Here is a 21,565-nt window from a genome sequence, read left to right as displayed (position 1 = left end):
AATATTAAGGCATTTAAATACTGAAGCGATTTTGGCGGGAATTAACCTTGCACTATTTCAAGTTCAGATACTACAACTTTCCGATCAGGACATAGTCCCTGAAGCAGCGCAACCGCGAAACGTACGTCGGACTACAGGAGCTCTTAGTTGTATGAGCACCCTCTATCGGAAGTTCATTTCATCTATTCAAATACAACCATTGGAGTATCTGCACCTATAAAGTACGGCAGCATTGAAGATAAAGGTTTGGAAGTGCGGCGGCGCTCCGTACAAGTAAGGAAATTCCGCTTCAAATATATTTACTCTAATACCGTCAAAAATATTTTATCATAAATGAACAAGAAAAAAAGAGAAAAAGAGAAAATTTAATAAAGCAGTGAATTGAAGTAATTCAAAAGACTTTATTGGACCGATGATTAAACATGACCCGTTGTGGTTGAAAGCGTGGCTTACTGCCTAAATCAACCAAGGGTGGTATGATGGTCCACATTTCTAGATAAATTCTATGCACAAAAAAAATTTAAAAACTTTTGGTTTTTGCGACGTCTTTTTGTGAGACTTCAATTACCCCAATATTGACTGGGTAAATGTATCATCGGGACACGCTAGAGAGATAACGTTCCTGGATGGAATAAATGATAGCTTTATGGAGCAATTGGTTCAGGGACCAACAAGAATGGAAGCTATTTTAGATCTAATTGTTAGTGGGACATAGGATTTCATGAGAGAGGTAACGGTGGAGAGGCCACTTGGCAATAATGAAATTAACGATCAGATTTGAATTCATGACTGGAAGGGGGACAATATGTAAATCCACGGCTCTAGCACTACACTTTCAAAAGGGAAACTGATAAAATGAGGAAAATAGTTAGAAAGAAACTGAAAGGTGCAGCTACAAAGGTTAAAAGTGTTCAACAAGCATGTACATTGTTTAAAAATACAATCCTAGACGTGCAGTCCAGATGTATTCCACGCATTAAGAAAGGTGGAAAGCAAAACGATTACTGGCATGGTTAAAAGGTGAGGGGAAAGAGGCTATTTTAGCCAAAAAAAATCCTTCAAAAATCGGAAGGATCTATCTGAAGAAAACAGGATAAAACATAAGCATCGTCAAGTTAAGCGTAAAACATTGATAAGACAGGTGAAGAGAAAATTTGAAATGAAATTGGCTGTAGAGGCAAAAATTCATAATAAAACCTTTTTAAAATATATCCAAAACTGGAAGCATGCGAGGGAATCAATTGAACAATTAGTTGATGAAGGGATTTAAGGGGCACTTAGGGAAGATAAGGCCATCGCAGAAAGACTAAACAAATTCTTTGCTTCCGTGTTTACTAATGAGGATGTTGGGGAGATATCAGTTCTGGAGATGGTATTCAAGGGTGATGATTCAGATGAACTGAACCAAATCATTGTGAACCTGGAAGATGTAGTAGGCCAAATTGACAAACTGAGGAATAGCAAATCACCCGGACCAGATGGTATATATGCCAGGATTCTGAAAGAACTAAAAAATGAAATTTCAGATCAATTCAAGTAATTTGTAAGCTATTATTAAATTCAACCATCATACCTGAAGATTAGAGGGTGGCCAATGTACCCCAATACTTAAAAAGGGCTCAAGGAGGGATCCAGAAAACTATAGACCTGTGAGCCTGCCTTCAGTGCTGGAAAAAATCCTGGAAACTATTCCAAAGAACAAAATCCCCAAACATATAGGTAGACATGATTTAATGGGACATAGCCAACATGGATTTACCCAAAGGAAGTCTTGCCTCACAAATCTGGTACATTTTCTAAGGGGTTAATAAACATGTGGATAAAGGTGAACCAGTAAGTGTAGTGTATTTGGATTTTTAGAAGCTATTTGACATGAGAGGCGTCTAAGAAAATTAAAAAGTCATGGGATAGGAGGTGATATCCTTTTGTGGACTGCAAGTTGGTTAAAAGACAGGAAACAGAGTAGTATTATATGGTCTGTTTTAGCAGTGGAAAAAGGTAAACAGTGGAGTGCCTCAGGGATCTGTACTTGGACTGGTGCTTTTTAATATATTTATAAATGATCTAGAAAGGGGTACGACAAGCAAGGTGAACAAATTTGCAGATGACACAAAATTATTCAGAGTAGTTAAATCTCATGCAGATTGTGATAAAATGCAGGAGGACCATGCGAGACTGGAAGATTGATCGTTTGTATGGCAGATGAAATTTAATGTGGACAAATGCAAGGTGATGCATATAGGGAAAAATAACCCATGGTATAGTTATACAATGTTAGGTTCCATATTAGGAGTTACCACGCGGGGAAAAAAACGGCATTAGAGTGAATAATACATTGAGATTGTCAACTCAGTATGCTGTGACAGTCAAAAGCATACAATGCAAAAAGCAAACAATGTTAGGAATTATTAAGAAGGGAATGGTGAATAAAATGGAAAATGTCATAATGCTCTATGGTGAGACCACTCCTTGAATCTGTGTGCAATTCCAGTCTCAATAAAGATATAGTTGTCTCTTCTCCCCCCTCCCGGAGGGCGGGGGGAGAAGAGACAAGCGGCGAAACTGAGCAGCGAAGCCCGAACCCGACCCGGCGAATCCCGGACCCGACCTGACCGCTGTCAGTCTGTTCTCCCTCCTCCCGGAGCAAGGCTGCTTTTCGCGCCCTGCTCCGGGAGGGGGGAGAAGAGATGACAGCGGCGAAACTAAAAAAAACCAAAAGCTTGTCTCTTCTCCCCCCTCCCGGAGGGAGGGGGGAGAAGAGACAAGCGGCGAAACTGAACGACGAAACTGAGCGGTGAAGCTAAAAAAAAAAGAAAAGCAATTTTTTTTTTTCAAAATTGACAATTTTGGTTTTTTTCCAAAAGCGACTTACTTTTGGGATCTGTCAAGATCCCAAAAGTAAGTCGCTTTCGGACGCCTGCACAACTTACTTTTTTGCAGCCATCATCAGTGACACGACCTGGCTCCGTAGCTCCTCCCGACAAGATGGCCGCCTGCACGGGGAAAGCGCGCAATTGGCCGCTCAAGACGTGACGTCACGATGTCACGTCTTGAGCGGCCAATTGTACGCTTTCCCCGTGCAGGCAGCCATCTTTGTCTTCGGGAGGAGCTACGGGAGGCAGATCGTGTTCCTGCTCAGGGCTGCTGGCTACAAAACAGTAAGTTTTGCCGCTGAAAAGTTTTCTGCCGGTGTCCGGGCTGGGGGAAAGCTTCGCCGTTGTCAGTGTCCCCCCTCCTCCCGGAGCAAGGCGGCTTTTCCGCCTTGCTCCGGGAGGAGTGGGGACACTGAGAAGTCGTTTCGCCGTTGCTTCTGCGCTGTCTTCGCCGTTGCTTCCTGGTATCTGTCATTTGAAATGACAGATACCAGCGCGGCGTGAAGCCTTAGGCCCGCGCACCCAGGATCCTGTATAGGCGCTCTATCCAGTATCCTGGGTTGCGCGGGCCTAAGGCTTTTCGGACGCGGCTTACATTTACATACAATTAGGCTTCAGGATCGAGCGGTAGGTGAGCTGCACTGTGCGGGCGGTAACCGCGGGTGCCGTAGGCACTAACGCAGCTCTTCCTACCGCTCGTTACTGGATCACCCTGTGTGTTGTTGCGGCTTTTCCCGTCGATAGCAGGGCTGAATTAGCCATGCTGTCATGGGATCTGTCCATCAGGCCCAGAGGGCGGAGCTTGACAAAGCAGAGGTTAGACTTTTAGTCCCTCTGCGGCTGCGCGTGGGTTCCCGCGCAGGAAGTACAGATTCTCCTCAGTCTGTTCTTTCCGCGCGCCAGAACGCACGCGGAGCTTGTAATGTCTACAAAAATGTCATCAAAATCGGGTTTTAAACGTTGCCGATGCGGCAGAGTGATGGCAAAAACGGACGGTCATGACCGCTGCTATCGCTGCCTCGGCATTCATCATAAACCAAAAGAATGCGAATTTTGTGCAAAAATGTCGCCTCGGGCGCTACCACAAAGAGCTTACCGCATTCAAGAATTAATTACTACCTCTGATCCTTCAGAGGTTCAGTCCTCACCGGGACCGGTGAAGACCAACCAACAAAAGAAGAGAAGACCATCTTCATGTGATAACGTATCGGGTAACGGTCAGAGCCCAAAACAACAAAGAGGCCGCTCACCCGCCCGAAATCCGCAACCGTCCACTTCCAGACATGCCAAACATGGCGCGGACCGCGCCACCCGACCAAGTAAGTCGGCACATGGCAATGTGCGCCATACTAAGGCGCAGGACACAACGGCGCCATCGACCGCGGCGCAGGACAAGAAAAAATTAAAGGCGCATAGGCATTCTACGGCGCGGTCAGCGCCAAGATCCCTCACTGCGCAGACGGTACCGTTTGTGGACCTAACGAAGACAGCGCAGCATTCAGCACAGTCGGCGCACACTGCGCAGCAACCTCCTGCGCAGACTACGTTACCATCTGCGCAGACGGCGCCACAGACTCCTTCTCCGGCGCGGTCCTCTTCCCATTACACTTCGGCGCTGCATTTCGATTCGGCGCAGACGGCGCCTTGTCCATCTACTGCGCCGTCAGCGTTACCTCCTGGTGGCTTAACGGCGCAGCAGCACCATTCTATTTTAACTGAATCTGACAAAATAATACGGGGGATAAATATTCCTGCAAAAGATTCCACCCGCACACTAAGCGTAATAGAGAAGTCTCATAGGAAGGATTGGTACTCTCTCTCCAGGAAGTCCATATCTGAGGACACTACACATGGAGTAAAATCTCTCAAAGTTCATCGCAAACGGAAGCGTCATTCATCTCATTCCGCTAACTCTTCTGGCTCTCATCATCCTTCCAAAAATTCGTCTCATACACGGAAAAGAAGTCGTAGTCCAGTTCTTCGGACTCATCAACACCGTGCGGAAACTCATACTCATCATTCCCCTTCAGATATGAGAGTCTCTGGAGCCAGTAAAAGAAAGCTTTCTTCCTCGACTTCGTCATCTCGCTCTAAGTCTATTACCAAGTCAACAACTTCTGTTTCTGTTTCTCAACGTTCTCTCTCTAGAAGCAGATCTCTTACCCCGGTTTCTAAATTGCCTCCGAGCCAACCAGAAATCCGTGCAAATCAAAGGCCAACAATGCCATCTCACGCTAAAGAAGCGTTTTTCCAGCTGTCACAGTCTTTGACTGGCTTCTATGAAACCATAGAATCCGCTTTTCTGATGCCTACTCAGAATGAACCACCACCAGCTATATCAGCATCTCCACTGAAAACTGCTTCTCATCAGCGACGATTGCAGTCTCCAGTTTCAAGTCACAGTCTATCACCTTCGTCTAGACACCATACACATCGTGGTTCTCCTTCGATGTCCCCATCTCTGTCACCGTCCTCCTCAACGGGGTTCCCTTCCGACCCATTAGATGTACCTGCTGAACCGTATTCTCCACCAGAGGATCTTACATATCCAAGGTTTTTGGAGAAGATAGGAAAGATTCTAAATTTACCATTACAGAAGGAAGTGGACCCTCGGGCTGAAACCCTTGGCCTCCTTCGTATTTTTGAAACTCCCGGTGAACCTCTGGCTATACCGCCACACGAATTGCTTCACCAAGTTCTATTAAAATCATGGGAAACTCCTCAATCCATTACATCGGTTTCAAGAAAATCGGACCTCAAATTTCGTATAAAGAAAGAACCACCTTATGCACTTCCACAGCTTCCACATGACTCCATTGTGGTAGAGTCAGCTATGCAGCGGTTTCGGAAAATGAGAACTCACGCTTCCTACCCGCCAAATAAAGATAACCGCTATCTAGATGAAGTTGGTAGAAAGCTTTTTCAAAATTCCATGTTGAGTACTAGGATATTGAACCACCAGTTTTACATGGTTCAATATCTTTATGAGTGTATCCAGGCGACTAAAGGTCTCTTGACCACTTCAGCCACTACTACCCCTCAGACCCTCCATGATATGGAGGAGTGCACCAGGCATTTATTACGCTCCATATACGAAGGCATGGAGACTTCCTCGAGGGCGTCCGCAATTTCCATAGCGGCTAGACGTACCGCATGGCTTCGTTCTAGTTCCATAAGAGAAGATGTCCATCACAAATTGGCGAATCTTCCGTGTGTTGGAGATAATCTATTTGGCACCAAACTCCAGGAAACGGTGGGGAAGCTAAAAGATGAGGCACTCGCGGTGCAGTCTCTACAATCTTCTGCTTCAACTCAATACCCCAGGCGCAATTTCACATCTAGTCGCCGTTCAAACTATAACCGCAGACCTTATAGGTCTTACCAACCCTATAGACCTCCTACCTATCCCACCTACCAGAGGCCACAGCAACAGTCTCAGCAAACTCAACAGCCACGACGAGGACGCCCTCGTAACCAACGTTCTCAACCACAATCTTCCACTACAACAACAAAACCTGCACAGGCTTTTTGATTTCGCAGCCACCACTTTCCCTCCATGCTCCTCCGGGCAGAATTCAAACTTGTTTTCCCAAATGGCAATCCATTACGTCCGACCAATGGGTACTGCAGATAGTACAAACCGGTTATCAGTTACAATTTCAACACAGACCGAACCTCCCGGTTCTTTCCCTACCCCGGGCTCCGAGTTCGGAAACTCAACTACAGTTAGAAATCTCCTCTCTCCTTCAAATGCGAGCCATCAACAAACTCTCACAAGCACAGATCAACCAGGGATTTTATTCCCCATATTTCCTTGTGCCAAAGAAGACGGGAGGACATCGCCCCATTCTAGACCTGCGAGAGCTCAACAAATTTCTTGTGAAAGAGAAATTCAAGATGGTATCCTTAAAGACCATTCTCCCCTTACTGCAACCCAACGATTGGATGTGTTCCATCGACCTCAAAGATGCTTACACTCACATTCCAATCCATCCAGAGTCATGGAAATACCTATGTTTCAAACATCGGAGCATACATTATCAATACAAAGTACTCCCCTTCGGCCTTTCAGCGGCCCCCAGAGTATTCACCAAGTGCATGGTGGTAGTGGTGGCTCATCTTCGAAAGCGTGGAATAACGATTTTTCCATATCTAGACGACTGGCTCGTAGTAGCCTCTTCCAAGGACGCTTTACTCAATCAACTTCGAGTGATAATACCCTTTCTACAGGAGCTCGGCCTGGTAGTGAATTTTTCAAAGTCCCATCTCCAGCCGACACAGAAATTAACTTTCATAGGAGCGCAACTTGACACCACTCGTTGCAGAGCTTATCTTCCACAGGAAAGGCAACTTCTCTTCAAACCTCTCCTCCTCCATCTCTCCGAGATTCGTTCATCGACAGCGAGACAATTGTTAGTAGTCTTGGGTCATATGGCGGCGGCCAACTTCATGGTGCCCAACACCAGGCTTCACATGCGCCATCTTCAGTGGGGGTTGAAGCGTCAATGGAAACAGCACGCCCAACCACTTACACACATGATCACAATTACTGCAGCCATGCGACAAGACATTTTATGGTGGATGAAACCCACTGTTCTAAACAAAGGAGCGTTATTTCGCACTCCCACTCACGACTTAGTTCTAACTACAGACGCCTCAAGAAAAGGTTGGGGAGCGCACCTGGACATATACGAGACACAAGGTCTCTGGACTCCGTCCGAACGCGACCTTCAAATCAATTTGTTGGAACTCAGAGCCATCAGGAAAGCGCTTTTAGCATTTCAGAGCTACTTACAAGGCCACAGAGTAATGATTTACACGGACAATCAGGTGGCCATGTTTTATATCAACAAACAGGGAGGGACAGGATCCTGGACCCTTTGCAGAGAAACGTTGTTGATATTTCAGCATGCTCATCTCCATTGCATTCATCTACAAGCAACATATCTACCAGGAGTGGACAACACGAGGGCCGACAGATTGAGCCGAGTATTCCACCCTCACGAGTGGACTCTACATATGGAAGTCGCCCAACATGTATTCACACAGTGGGGAACCCCCACAATAGACCTCTTCGCTACGGAAACCAATACACGGGTTCCACGTTTTTGCTCCCTTCGGCCAAGCCAATACAGGGAAGCGCAGGATGCGTTCCTGCTGTCATGGTCGCACGATCTCCTATACGCATTTCCACCCATTCCTCTCATTTCCAAGACCATCCAGAAATGTATAGAGGACAAGGCCTTTCTGATACTAATAGCTCCTGCGTGGCCTCGCCAACCGTGGTACAGTTTTCTACTCCGCTTGTCGCAGCAGCCTCCCATTCATCTCCCACAACGTTCCGATCTTCTAGCTCAAGATCAGGGAACACTGCTACACCGCATGCATGCCTCTCTGCATTTGACAGCATGGCTATTGAACGGAGCTATTTCACCGATTACAACGTCTCTGAACGGGCACAACTCATTCTTTTAGAATCCAGGAGGCTATCGACCAGACGTAATTATAATTATAAATGGAAACGTTATGCTGTTTGGTGTACAAACAACGGGTTACATCCAAAAGATTGCCCTCCAGACAAACTGCTGGACTATTTATGTACGCTTTTTGACACTGGGCTTGCTGCCTCTTCAATTCGGGTACATCTCAGTGCCATAGCAGCTTACCATACGTTGTGTAACAACGCAAGTATTTCCACTCATCCACTCCTTTCACGTTTCATCAGGGGACTCTATCGCATACGTCCACCTACATCCAAACCACTCATACCATGGGACATTAACACGGTTTTGGAACGTCTAATGCTTCCCCCATTTGAACCAATGGAATTAGCACATCCCAAATACTTAACCTGGAAGGTAGTCTTTCTTGTAGCCGTAACATCGGCGAGAAGGGTGAGTGAGTTACAAGCATTGGTACACTACTTTCCTTACTTTCAGTCTCACCCACACAAAGTAGTGCTCAGGACACACCCCTCCTTTTTACCAAAAGTGGTCTCGTCTTTTCACCTTAACCAAACCATTGAGCTTCCAACCTTTTTTCCACCACCTCATACCAATGATAGGGAAAAGCTGCTTCATACCCTGGACTGCAAACGAGTACTACAGTGTTATCTTTCCAGAACACAAGCAGTATCGAGACCTTCACAGTTGTTCCTTTCCTTTGACCCTAAAGCACCGGGTCTGCCGGTCTCTAAACGGACCATTTCTAGTTGGATTGTACAGTGCATTCAGTTTTGCTATAGATCTAGCAACATACCACTGTCCTCCACTCCTAACGCTCATCAGGTCAGAGCTTGGTCCACCTCATGGGCTCATCTTAATAATGTCCACCCAACGGATATCTGCAAAGCAGCAACGTGGACTACTCTCCACACATTCACTGCTCATTATTGCCTCCATCAGCAAACCACTCAGGACGCAAAGCTGGGGCAAGCTGTACTCCATTCCTTATCATCTGATCCTCAAGGACTGCCACTATAATCTGATCACGAACAGTTACCACTTATATCAACCGTGATCGGGAGCTTTGGACTCCCATGACAGCATGGCTAATTCAGCCCTGCTATCGACGGGAAAAGCAAGTTTGCTTACCGTAAACGGTGTTTCCGTAGATAGCAGGATGAATTAGCCATGCTGACCCACCCTCCTCCCTGGCAGTCCATATGTCTTCAACTACCTTAGCTTAATCACAGACTGAGGAGAATCTGTACTTCCTGCGCGGGAACCCACGCGCAGCCGCAGAGGGACTAAAAGTCTAACCTCTGCTTTGTCAAGCTCCGCCCTCTGGGCCTGATGGACAGATCCCATGACAGCATGGCTAATTCATCCTGCTATCTACGGAAACACCGTTTACGGTAAGCAAACTTGCTTTTTCCTTTGCTGTACAAACCCCTCCAGCAGCTCCACGTGCAGTCGCAGAATGATGACTCATCGGCAGCAGTGCTCCACCAGCAGTCGCAGAGTGATGACTCAACGGCAGCAGAGCTTCACCACCAGTCGCAGAGTGATGACTCAACGGCAGCAGAGCTTCACCACCAGTCGCAGAATGATGACTCATCGGCAGCAGACGCACAGTGATGACTCATCGGCAGCAGAGCTCCACGTGCAGTCGCAAAATGATGACTCATCGGCAGCAGACGCACAGTGATGACTCATCGGCAGCAGACGCACGGTGATGACTCATCGGCAGCAGAGCTCCAGGTGCTGTCGCAGAGTGATGATTCTTTAGCGACTGCACTAAAGCTCGGCCCCGGAGGGTAAGCGGTGTCTTTCCAACCCGTTTTTTTCTGGTGTCCCTGTGACGTTTTCTTCAAGCAGCGGGACTGAATGTAAAGGGGTCCGGGCGGGGCTCTGCACCGGGAGCGTGGAAAGGAAATCAAGGTGGCAATCCAGGTCTTTAAGTCGCACTCTGTGTTTGCAGCCATTCTTATGAGCTGCTCTGATTGTTGCCCTTAGGATTCACAATAATTTGACTTTCAGAAACTTGAGCATTGAAATGTTAGGATTTAGGGGTCAAAGCTTGAATTGGGGGTGGGGGGCGCTAAGCACCACCCCGTAAAGAGAGTAGAGGGGAGTTAGCCTGCAGGAGACTCCTCTCAAAGGTCACTATTTTACTTGCACACAGAAACCTGAGATTTATCTTTTGTGCTCTCTGTAACCTGTAATTTTGCTTTACTATTGTTATTTTATAAATTGTATTACTTTTTTTTTCAATTTGATATTCCCTTATCCTGTATTTGGTGAGGATCTGTCTCTATATTCCATGTGGGACTGAGGGGAGGGATTCTGCTAGCATTTAGTTTTTGTGTAAGATTTGTATCAGTCCAGTTTGGTTTGTTTTCCAGCAGGGAATATATTTTTATTTATTTATTTATTTAAAAACATCTCTAATTCACATATTTCCTAGCATGTAGATGGTCCTTGCTCCATGCAGCTTACAAGACACTTAAACTGTAAATAAGTTTACATACGTAACTTTATAAGTGCACACTCACGCCACCTTAACATTGCATATGCATATCTAATCCTAACATGGATAAATAATTTCCATGTCGTTCAACTAAGTTATTCCTGCTTGTTGACTCTCTCTCTTGTACCTTCTTATTTACCCAGATTCTTTATTATCCTACTTCCTCCCAGTTAGCCATCCCTGTTCATTGTAATTTCCTACAAATGCCGGTATATAAAAATGTTAAATAAAATAAATAAAGACACACCGACCAGATAATGGAGAAATTACTTACCTGATAATTTCGTTTTCTTTAGTGTAGACAGATTAACTCAGAACCAATGGGTATTCTGTTCTCCTGATAGCAGATGGGAGATGGCGTCAGATTTCAAAGCTGACCTCAGCCTACATATACCCGTGCAGCATGCTTAGCTCTTCAGTATTTCCCTGTCTCCCATAGCAGATGAGGACACTACCCAAAAGAATAGTGTAACATTTACAAGAAAGAGGAAAATTTACCTTTAAGAAGAGAGCCCTGCTTCTCCTGCGGTGAAACCTAACGGTCCCTCCCCCAGTCGAGACTTTCCTGAGGTCAATTCGATATCCCTTAGAGGTGAGCCTTAGTCCGCCGGCCGATTCCCAGCGTGGACGTAGCCCCCAGGGTGGCTGAAAGGCAGCAGGTGCAGATTTGAGCGTGGCGGTGAAGGTATTTCCCTCTCCCCCGGTAGCTGGAGACCGCCCGGCACGTGACCGGTAAGCGCCGAGTCCAGGTAAGGTAGAACCCTTTTCTTCTAAGTTTCCGGTCTCCAAGGCTCGAACAGCCGTACTGACCTTCCTCCGGCGAGGTTTAAATCGGGTTGGGCAGCCTTCATCTGGCTAGGCAGAGGAGAAAGCAGACTCCCTGGAAGAAGGGGAAATCTCCTCAGGGATGGAGCCATACTGGACCATAGAAATGATGGCAGAAGAAGACCAAACGGCCCATCCAGTCTGCCCTGCAAGCTACGCAGTTTATCCATTCCCCCCCCCCCCCCCTTTTTCTCCCTCCCACCTGTCACTATTGGCTTCCAGCACCCTCCGGCCCCAATTCCCTTCCACCCCTCCACCAATGCAGAGAGCAGCGCTGTATCCGCATCCTAGTGAACATCCAGCTCAATCAGGGGTAGCAACCGCCGCAACAAGCAGGCCACACCCCTGCCCCATACTCTTACCTACCCCTGGTTTGTTTGTTTGTTTGTTTGTTTTTTGAGATGGCAGCCCTCCATCCTTCCGCTCCGTGAAGGTGGAACACCAACCACTGGCCACTGGCATCCCGCTCCGTGAATGCCTCTGTGGCTACTGCCGCTCCGTGCAGTGTTTGAATGCATCTGTGGCTACTGCCGCTCCGTGCAGTGTTTTGCTGCCTCCTCTTTATTTACGCCCACTAGACTTGATGGATCCACAGTGTTTATCCCACGCCCCTTTGAAGTCCTTCACAGTTTTAGACTTCACCACTTCCTCCGGAAGGGCATTCCAGGCATCCACCACCCTTTCCGTGAAGAAATACTTCCTGACATTGGTTCTTAGTCTTCCTCCCTGGAGCCTTAGCTCGTGACCTCTGGTTCTGCTGATTTTTTTCTGACGGAAAAGGTTTGTTGTTGTCTTTGGATCATTAAAGTTTTTCAAGTACCTGAAAGTCTGAATCATATCACCCCTGCTCCTCCTTTCCTCCAGGGTGTACATATTTAGATTCTTCAATCTCTCCTAGTATGTCATCCGATGAAGACCCTCCACCTTCCTGGTCGCCCTTCTCTGTTCCGCTTCCATCTTGTCTTTATCTCTTTGTAGATACGGTCTCCAGAACTGAACACAGTACTCCAGGTGAGGCCTCACCAAGGACCATGCTCCGATTCTTCCACAAAGACGAATTACCAACCCTCGTGTCCCAAAATATGAAGACACCGGGTCTCCCAGGCACGGACCCTACAGTGGAACCTAAAAAGAATCCCATGTTGGTGTACCTCCGTAAAGTCTCATGCTATTTTCCTATGTTGGAGCCCATCAAGGAACTGATTGACCTGGAATGGAATGCTCCAGAGGCCAGTTTTAAAGGGGGGATGGGCATTAGAAGCCCTATACCCGCTGGAACCCACAGCCAAGGAACTTCTACCCTTCCCTAAAGTGGACGCTATGATCTGTGCAGTCTCAAAATGCACCACGATCCCAGTGGAGGGAGGAGCAGCACTGAAGGACGCCCAAGGCAGAAGGCTGGAAGCCAGCCTTAAGCAGTCCTTTGATGTCTCAGCAATGACTCTACAAATTGCCTCCTGCTGCGCCTTGGTAGCATGTTGCTGTTTGATCCTCTCCAGAGATGCTACCACACCCAGAGAAGTGATGGAACCTGCAGTCTCCTTCCTCACTGATGCTACCGCTGATCTCATGCGCACATCGTCCAGGGGTGTCACCGCAGCAGTGGCGGCCAGAAGACAATTATGGCTCCAAAACTGATCGGCTGACACGACTTCCAAGGCGAATCTCACAAAAATGCCTTTTAAAGGATCTCTCCTATTTGGAAGCGAACTGGAGAAGTTAGCCAACAAATGGGGCGAATCTCCAATACCCCGATTACCTGAAGACAGGAACTAAAGAACATATCAGGGCTCCTCCCCTCGAAGAACCAAGGGTAGAGGATTGCAGCATTTTAAACTTTACAGAAACACACAGTCCCAAGCACCTCGTACTTCAGGAAGGTTTCAGTCCTTTCGGAACAAACACATTAAGAAAGGAGCAAGCTCGGACAGGCTCCGGCCACGCCCCACAATGAGAAGATGCAGACCCATTCACAGGAAGAAGACATAGGGGTAGACTTACCCTCTTCTACCAAAGATGGGTCGAAGTAACATTGGACAAGTGGATCCTAACTATCATTCGAGAGGGGTACGCCCTGGAATTCCAAAGCATCCCTCCAGACAAATTTGAGATCACCGTGCCACTCTCACGCCAAGAGTCTGGCAGTGGAAACCACGCTAGCAAGACTACTCAGCCTAAATAACTCCGGTGCCTATGTCTCAACAAAATACTGGTCACTATTCCATCTATTTTATTGTTCCCATGAAAGAAGGAATATTCCGACCCATCCTGGACCTCAAGGCCGTCAACCGTTACCTGAAGGTACCACACTTCGGCATGGAAACCCTATGCTCCGTCATAATGGCTGTGCAACGGGGAGAATTCTTAGTCTCCCTTGACCTATCCGAAGCCTACCTTCACATCCCGGTCGATCAGGACCACCAGTGCTTCCTGCGCTTCGTGATACTGGGCAATCATTACCAATTTCGAATGCTACCCTTCGGACTAGCCACCGCTCCCGGAACCTTCACCAAAATTATGGTGGTAGTAGCATCTCCACTGAGGAAAGAAGGAGTTCTGATACATCCTTACTTGGATGATTGGCTGAGCAGAGCAAAGTCTCCGGAGGAGAGTTGCCATGCGACCACCAGAGTCAAGAACTTACTACAAGAGCTATGGTGGGTCGTGAACACAGCCAAGAGCTGCCTACAGCCATCGCAGCCACTAGAATACCTGGGAGTCCGGTTCGATACCAAGCTGGACAAGGTCTACCTTCCCCCCTCCAAGGAGAAGGAAACTGCCAGGGAGGAACCAGGAGCCAGCAGGTGTCTCTGGAAATAGACCCTCTCATGAAGTGGGCAGAAACAAATTTACAAGGGATCTCTGCCTCCCACATCGCGGGAAAAGACAACTTCTCAGCGGATTACCTCAGCAGAGAGAGCCTAGACCCGGGGGAATAGTCACTGGCGAACACAGCCTTCCAGATGATAGTGAATCAATGGGGTCCCCCAGCCATAGACCTCCTAGCAACTTGTCACAATGCCCAGGTCCCCAAATTCTTCAGCCGCAGGCGAGAACCACAGTCTCAAGGAATCGACGCTCTCTTCCAGAGCTGGCCAGAGGAAGACCTCCTGTATCCCTTCCCACCCTGGCCACTACTGGGCAGGGTCATTCACAAGATAGAGCACCACAGGGGACTAGTCCTACTAGTCCCCCCAGATTGGCCAAGAAGACCATGGAAGGGTGGATATGCGAAGACTATTGGCAGGGAATCCTTTGTGTCTACCGCATACAGGGACCACCTTCAGCAGGGACCGATTTCCCACGAAGACCCAGTTCGATTCTCTCTTATGGTATGGCCCTTGAGAGGACCAACCTAAAGAAGCGCGGCTACTCAAAACCAGTCATTGACAACCTGCTCCAAGCACTCAGGTTCTCCACATCTCTGACATACGGATCTGGAGAGTATTCGAAACGTGGTGTGAAAACCGCGCCCTCCTTCCGAGGACAGCCAAGATTCCCAGGATCCTAGAATTCCTACAGGACGGCATGCAGAAGGGGTTGTCTCTCAACTCCCTCAAGGTTCAAGTCGCAGCACGGGCCTGTTTTAGGCCCGAAGCGGACGGCATCGGACTCTCAACTCATCCTGATGTGTTTCGCATCCTGAAAGGAGTTAAACAACTTCGGCCACCTCTAAAGTGGCCGGTGCCTCTATGGAACCTCAACCTAGTACTAGACTTCCTAGCAGGGGAGTCCTTCAGACCAACAAGTGGCCTCTCTCTACGCCTCTTGAGCTTAAAGACTGCATTCTTGATCGCAATATGCTCAGCTCAGCGCATCTCCAAACTTCAAGCATTATCCTGTCGACAACCGTTCCTCAGGTTCACCCCGGGCACCATACAGCTGCGTACGGTGTCATCCTTCCTTCCGAAAGTGGTTTCCCATTTCCATATGAACCAGACCATATCCTTACCATCACCAGATGAGCACAGAGATTCGGAAGACTCATGCCTCCTTTGCCACCTGAATGTTGACAGAATCCTAGTCCAATACCTCAAGAGATCGGAATCCTTGCGCAAAGCCGATCACCTGCTCGTTCTCCACAGCAGGAAGAAACAAGGGCGATCATAGCCCGCTGGATCAAAGAAGTCATTAATGCTGCTTACATAGAGGCAGGAAGACCATTACCTCTACAGATCAAGGCGCATTCTACAAGGCCCCAGGCAGTCTCCTGAGCTGAGACCAGGCTGCTTTCACCAGCCGAGATCTGTCGGGCAGCAACATGGTCCTCCCTACACACCTTCTCCAGGTTCTACCGCCTGGATGTCCAGGCCAGGGAGGATACAGCCTTTGCAAGGGTAGCACTAAGTGGGCCACGGGCAGCCTTCCACCCTGTAGGGGAGTACCGTTTGTACATCCCACTGGTCCTGAGTCCATCTGGCTACATGCTAGGAAATGGAGAAATTATTTGCCTGATAATTTCGTTTACCTTAGTGTAGACAGATGGACTCAGTACCCCACCCACGGCTGCTCCAGAAATAGAGAACCTCTATCAATCTCGAGACTGTACGGGTAAGCCTCAGCCTACCTTTCTGTTAAGACACCCGCAGTTACCTAGGTGTCGGCATTTATTGTTTCAGCGTACCGGCGGTCTCCAGTGCCAAAACATGTTTATATATATATATATATATATATATATATAATCAGTTGAAGCTGTTCAAAGTTAATCAAGTATTAAGCAACATATATCCACCCTCTTCGAGGCTTTTCGAGGAGAATGCTGAAGAGCTAAGCACGCTGCACGGGTTCATGTAGGCTGACGTCAGCTTTGAAATCTGACTCCGTCTCCCATCTGCTATCAGGATAGCACAATACCCATTGATCCTGAGTCCATCTGTCTACACTAAGGAAAACGAAATTATCAGGTAAGTAATTTCTGCATTACAAAAAGTTCATTATATCTCTGCTTTAGGGCATGTTACCTCCTTTCCGGTTTTGTTATTTCAGAGATAGGATTCTTGCTATGTGAGTTTTGGGAGTTAGCGCTGTTTAAATGGGATGGGTTTGATACAAAGGTGCTGAGAGGGTTTTCTGTTAATTCACAAAGTGCCCGGTACAGGAGGGAATTAACTCTCCAAATTCTCTCTTTCTCGCGTCCTCAGCCCGACCTGTCTCTGATGCTGACTACATCGAATAGAAAGGGAAAGTCTAAATCTTGCCCATCTCTTATGGATGTTCCTGTCGAGCCGATGGATGGCTTAATGGGTTCTGGGACTTCAGTGGAGCCAGATCCCTCCTCGGTGCAGCCTCTGGCAGAGCCCCCGGGCTCAGAGGAGGGGGCAGGGCTGGCTCTGGATCCACTGCAGCCCAGGACTTTGGTTGTGGGGCGGCCGGAGGCAACAATGAGCAGCGAGTTGGAAAGGACTGAAGAGGAAATCTCCTCAGTGACCCGGGAGAAGAAAATCTCTGCTCATGCTAAGCGGCTGCAGGCGCTGGAGAACAAGGTGGGAAATGTACTCATTAATTCTCCTGGGTTCATTCAGGATAAAGTTTGTTAGAAGAAAAATAAAGAATATGGAAAATGTTGCCAAAAGAGAAATATTTTAGAATTAAAACTTTCCCAAGAGGGGATGTTTCAGCAGGGGAGACGATTAATCATTATTTAGGGGGGAGGCTCTGCAAATATCTAAGGAATCTCTTCTTCCAATTAACCAAATTTCTTTTCTAATGAAAACTAAATGTATTAAGATCTTCTGTCTCTTGTTGCTGATCCACAAATTTCAAGGAAGAAGAAGTTGAACCCCAAAAGTAATTTTCTAAACCTTGGTCATTTTTAGTCTTCAATTCTCAGCCAGGTCACGTCAATACCTCTACCTCCCCTGCTTTATTTATTTATTTTGTTTATATTATTGTATATAATGTTATTCTGATAACAGTCATAACAGTTCACAGTATAAATATAAATAAAATCAATTAAAAATTATAAATGATCATAAAAACAAAACATTTAATTCAATATAAATATTACAACATAAAAAAATAAAAACATCTATGGATAATAAACTAAAATGAACAACAAAGTCAATTTAAAAAACATAAATTTCCTAGCGTGTAGCCAGATGGACTCAGGACCAATGGGTGATGCTCCCCTGCCAGCAGATGGGAGACGGAGTCAGGTTTCAAAGCTGACGTCACCCTAGATACATCCCTGCAGTGACCTCAGCCATCCAGAATATCTCCGTCTCCTAGCAGATGTGGAGGTGCTATCCCCGTACCAATTGAAGAAAGATCGAGCCCGGTCCGGTAGCTGGTTCCTAGCGTGGACTTTGCTGCTGAAGCAGCTGAAAGGCAGCGGGTGCAGGAAGCTGAGTGCGGCGGTGAAGGCCTAAGCCCTCTCCCTCCTCAGCCAGAGACCGTCTCTGTACTCAGTCGGTAAGCGCTGAGCCCGGGTAAGTAGAGAAGAACTCCTCTGTGTTAGGATTAGTTCGTGTGTGGGCCCTGGGCCAAGGTGAGAGATGGTACCGCCCACAGGGAGAGCCCTGTGAGCCTCCCCATCACAGTGACGTCAGACACAGTATCAGGCTAGAGTCTGTATTAAAGAGAAAGGGTGACACAACCTGCAGAGCGGGGGGTGTCAGAGAGAAGGTCTCAGAGACACAGGGTCCATGGATAGGAGAATACCCAGAGTGGATACCTCCGTAGTGTAAATGATGGATCCGCAGAGTGAGGTACACTGATGATGTCTTCAGTATAGATGATAGTGGCCCGCGGATCGGGTACACCTGAAGAAGGTCCTCAGCTGAGTCGGTAGTGGTCCGCAGGGCAGGACGCGCTGATAAGACCCTTTAATAGAGGTGGTAAGGCCCGCAGAGCAGGGTACTTACGGTGAAGATCCTCAGTAGAGATGATAGTGATCCGCTGAGCAGGGAACACCGGTGAGGACCTCAGTAGGGATGGTAATGGTCCGCGATGCGGGGTACACCAGAGGAATCCTCGGTAACACAGGAAGTAGTCTGCGGAGCGGGGTACTCACGGAACCGTGGCTTAAGGTTCCAGGGAAGCTCCGGGGAATGGGGCAGGCAGACGTCCCAAGCGAAAGGCCCTCCGAGGAGCGGGTACCCCAAGACGTCTATGTCTGGAAGCAGGAACTGGAATGCAGGTCCTCTGAAGCGAGGTGGATTTAGCAAGAATGGTTCTCTTTGCCAAGTCGTCGGTAGGCAGGGCCAGCTGGAGGACTGATGTCATCCAGAGGGGATGCCCCCGAGGTTCCTGCCATGACGGCTTTAAGACTGCCTGTGCACACGCCTAAGGACTTCCAACGACAAGATAGCGGTCAACAGCGTCTGTGCCGCCCCGGGAGGCCTGGACGGTAGGCAGGCTGTCGGCAGCTGGCGGAGGCTGCCAGTCTACCCCACGGAGTAGGGGGTAACCCTCTGATTCAGAGACGTGGAAGGGCTCCGGTAAGTCTTTCCTTTGGTCTCTCGCTCGGCGCGCCGAACCGATGACGATCCCGTTGGGACAAGGGAAGGGGGTTTCACACTTGCTCCTTCTCTCTCTCTCTCTCACACGCACCTGCTCTCACACTCGCTCCTTCTCTCTCTCTCTCTCTCACACGCACCTGCTCTCACACTCGCTCCTTCTCTCTCTCTCTCTCTCTCACACGCACCTGCTCTCACACTCGCTCCTTCTCTCTCTCTCTCTCTCACACGCACCTGCTCTCACACTCGCTCCTTCTCTCTCTCTCACACGCACCTGCTCTCACACTCGCTCCTTCTCTCCCTCTCTCTCTCACACGCACCTGCTCTCACACTCGCTCCTTCTCTCTCTCACACGTACCTGCTATCACACTCGCTCCTCTTTCTCATACTCGCTCCTTCTCTCTCACACGCACCTGCTCTCACACGCGCTCCTTCTCTCTCTCTCACATGCACCTGCTCTCACACGCGCTCCTTCTCTCTCTCTCACATGCACCTGCTCTCACACGCGCTCCTTCTCTCTCTCTCACATGCACCTGCTCTCACACTCGCTCCTTCTCTCTCTCTCTCACACGCACCTGCTCTCACACTCGCTCCTTCTCTCTCTCACATTCGCTCCTCTTTCTCATACTCGCTCCTTCTCTCTCTCACACGCACCTGCTCTCACACGCGCTCCTTCTCTCTCTCTCACATGCACCTGCTCACACTCGCACCTGCTCTCACAGTTGCTCCTTCTCTCTCTCTCTCACACGCACCTGCTCTCACACTCGCTCCTCTCTCTCACAGTCGCTCCTTCTCTCTCTCTCACATGCACCTGCTCTCACACTTGCTCCTTCTCTCTCTCTCACACGCACCTGCTCTCACAGTTGCTCCTCTCTCACACTCGCTCCTTCTATCTCTCTCTCACACACACCTGCTCTCACACTCGCTCCTTCTCTCACACTCGCTCCTTCTCTCTCTCTCACACACACCTGCTCTCATACTCGCTCCTTCTCTCTCTCTCTCACACGTACCTGCTCTCACATGCTCCTTCTCTCTCTCACACGTACCTGCTCTCACATGCTCCTTCTCTCTCTCACATGCACCTGCTCTCACACTCGCTCCTTCTCTCTCTCTCTCTCACACGCACCTGCTCTCACACTCGCTCCTTCTCTCTCACACGCACCTGCTCTCACACGCGCTCCTTCTCTCTCTCTCACATGCACCTGCTCTCACACGCGCTCCTTCTCTCTCACACGCACCTGCTTTCACAGTTGCTCCTCTCTCACACTCGCTCCTTCTCTCTCTCTCACACGCACCTGCTCTCACACTCGCTCCTCTCTATCACAGTCGCTCCTTCTCTCTCTCTCACATGCACCTGCTCTCACACTTGCTCCTTCTCTTTCTCTCACACGCACCTGCTCTCACAGTTGCTCCTCTCTCACACTCGCTCCTTCTCTCTCTCTCTCACACACACCTGCTCTCACATGCTCCTTCTCTCTCTCACACGTACCTGCTCTCACATGCTCCTTCTCTCTCTCACACGTACCTGCTCTCACATGCTCCTTCTCTCTCTCACACGCACCTGTTCTCACACTTGCTCCCTCTCAGCCTCTCGCTCCAGGCCTCCTCCTCCTCTCTTATGGGTTTTTTTTCTTCAGCCCCGCTGAACCTCTTTTCTGAGGCAGGACCACTGGGCCTCTTCTTTCCTGGTTGCCTGCTGGGCCCCCCTCATGTTCTGGGGAAGCTTTTTGCAAGAATGCACAGAACCTGCGGATGGTATCTGTACAGTCAGCGTTCTCCTTCGATTCATGAAATCCTCTGAAACGTACGTTTCCTCTTCTGGCCCTATTTTCCAGATCAGCCAACTTGGCACGCACACTCAGATTTTCTTCCTGTAGTTCAGAATAGGCCTCGTGAAGCCGTTTGCTGGTTTCTGCTTGTGCATCCATTCGAGTGTCTGTCATCCACCCTTTGCCCCAGTGCATCTAATTCTTCGTGGAACTCGCCCAGCATTTCTTGTGTTTCGGTCTTGCAGGTTTTTAGGTCCTGGCGGAGGCTGCAGAACCAGTCTCGAAATTCTGCTCTTGTAGGCGCCTCCTCCGAGGGTTCTCCTCCCGTGTCCTGGCCGGCAGTCTCGTCCCCTCGGTCTCCCATCTTCCGGTATGAAAACCATTGAAAATCTACCGTTTTTCGTTTTGCAGCCATCGCCCAAGTGTTCAGACCGGGTTCGTGTGCATTTCGGCAATATTAAATTTCTTTCTCACTCCCGTTTTTGATTTTTGTAGAAAATTAGCTGCGGAGCTTGTGGCTCAGGCAGCCATCAAGCCCCTCTACAGCCTCATTAATTTTAACTATTTTGTTAATAAAATAAATTCCCCAAGTGTTTTTTGTCCTGTCTCTTTGTCTTGATTAGATTGTAAGCTCTATTGAAATGGGATGCGTCACTTAATCAACCGGCAT

The 21,565-nt window shown here is 48.4% G+C and overlaps 1 protein-coding gene across 3 annotated transcripts in view; it reads left to right on the top strand.

Annotated features, from left to right (window-relative positions):
- Nucleotides 1-10,052: 10,052 nt before the first annotated feature.
- Nucleotides 10,053-21,565, top strand: part of LOC115083550 (zinc finger protein 271-like) — a 37,463-nt gene continuing 25,950 nt past the window's right edge. For 2 of the 3 annotated variants that reach the window (XM_029587440.1, XM_029587437.1), the window contains exons 1-2: nt 10,132-10,255; nt 16,811-17,152. In XM_029587440.1, coding sequence (XP_029443300.1) covers nt 16,826-17,152 — 327 coding nt within the window. In that variant the 5' untranslated portion in view covers nt 10,132-10,255; nt 16,811-16,825. Of the gene's footprint in view, nt 10,256-16,810; nt 17,153-21,565 lie in introns of all 3 variants that reach the window. The other variant, XM_029587439.1, reaches the window with a different exon arrangement.

Source organism: Rhinatrema bivittatum, chromosome 2, assembly GCF_901001135.1.
Source record: "Rhinatrema bivittatum chromosome 2, aRhiBiv1.1, whole genome shotgun sequence".
Taxonomy (NCBI): Eukaryota; Metazoa; Chordata; class Amphibia; order Gymnophiona; family Rhinatrematidae; genus Rhinatrema; species Rhinatrema bivittatum.
This window is presented reverse-complemented; position numbering and strand designations above follow the sequence as displayed.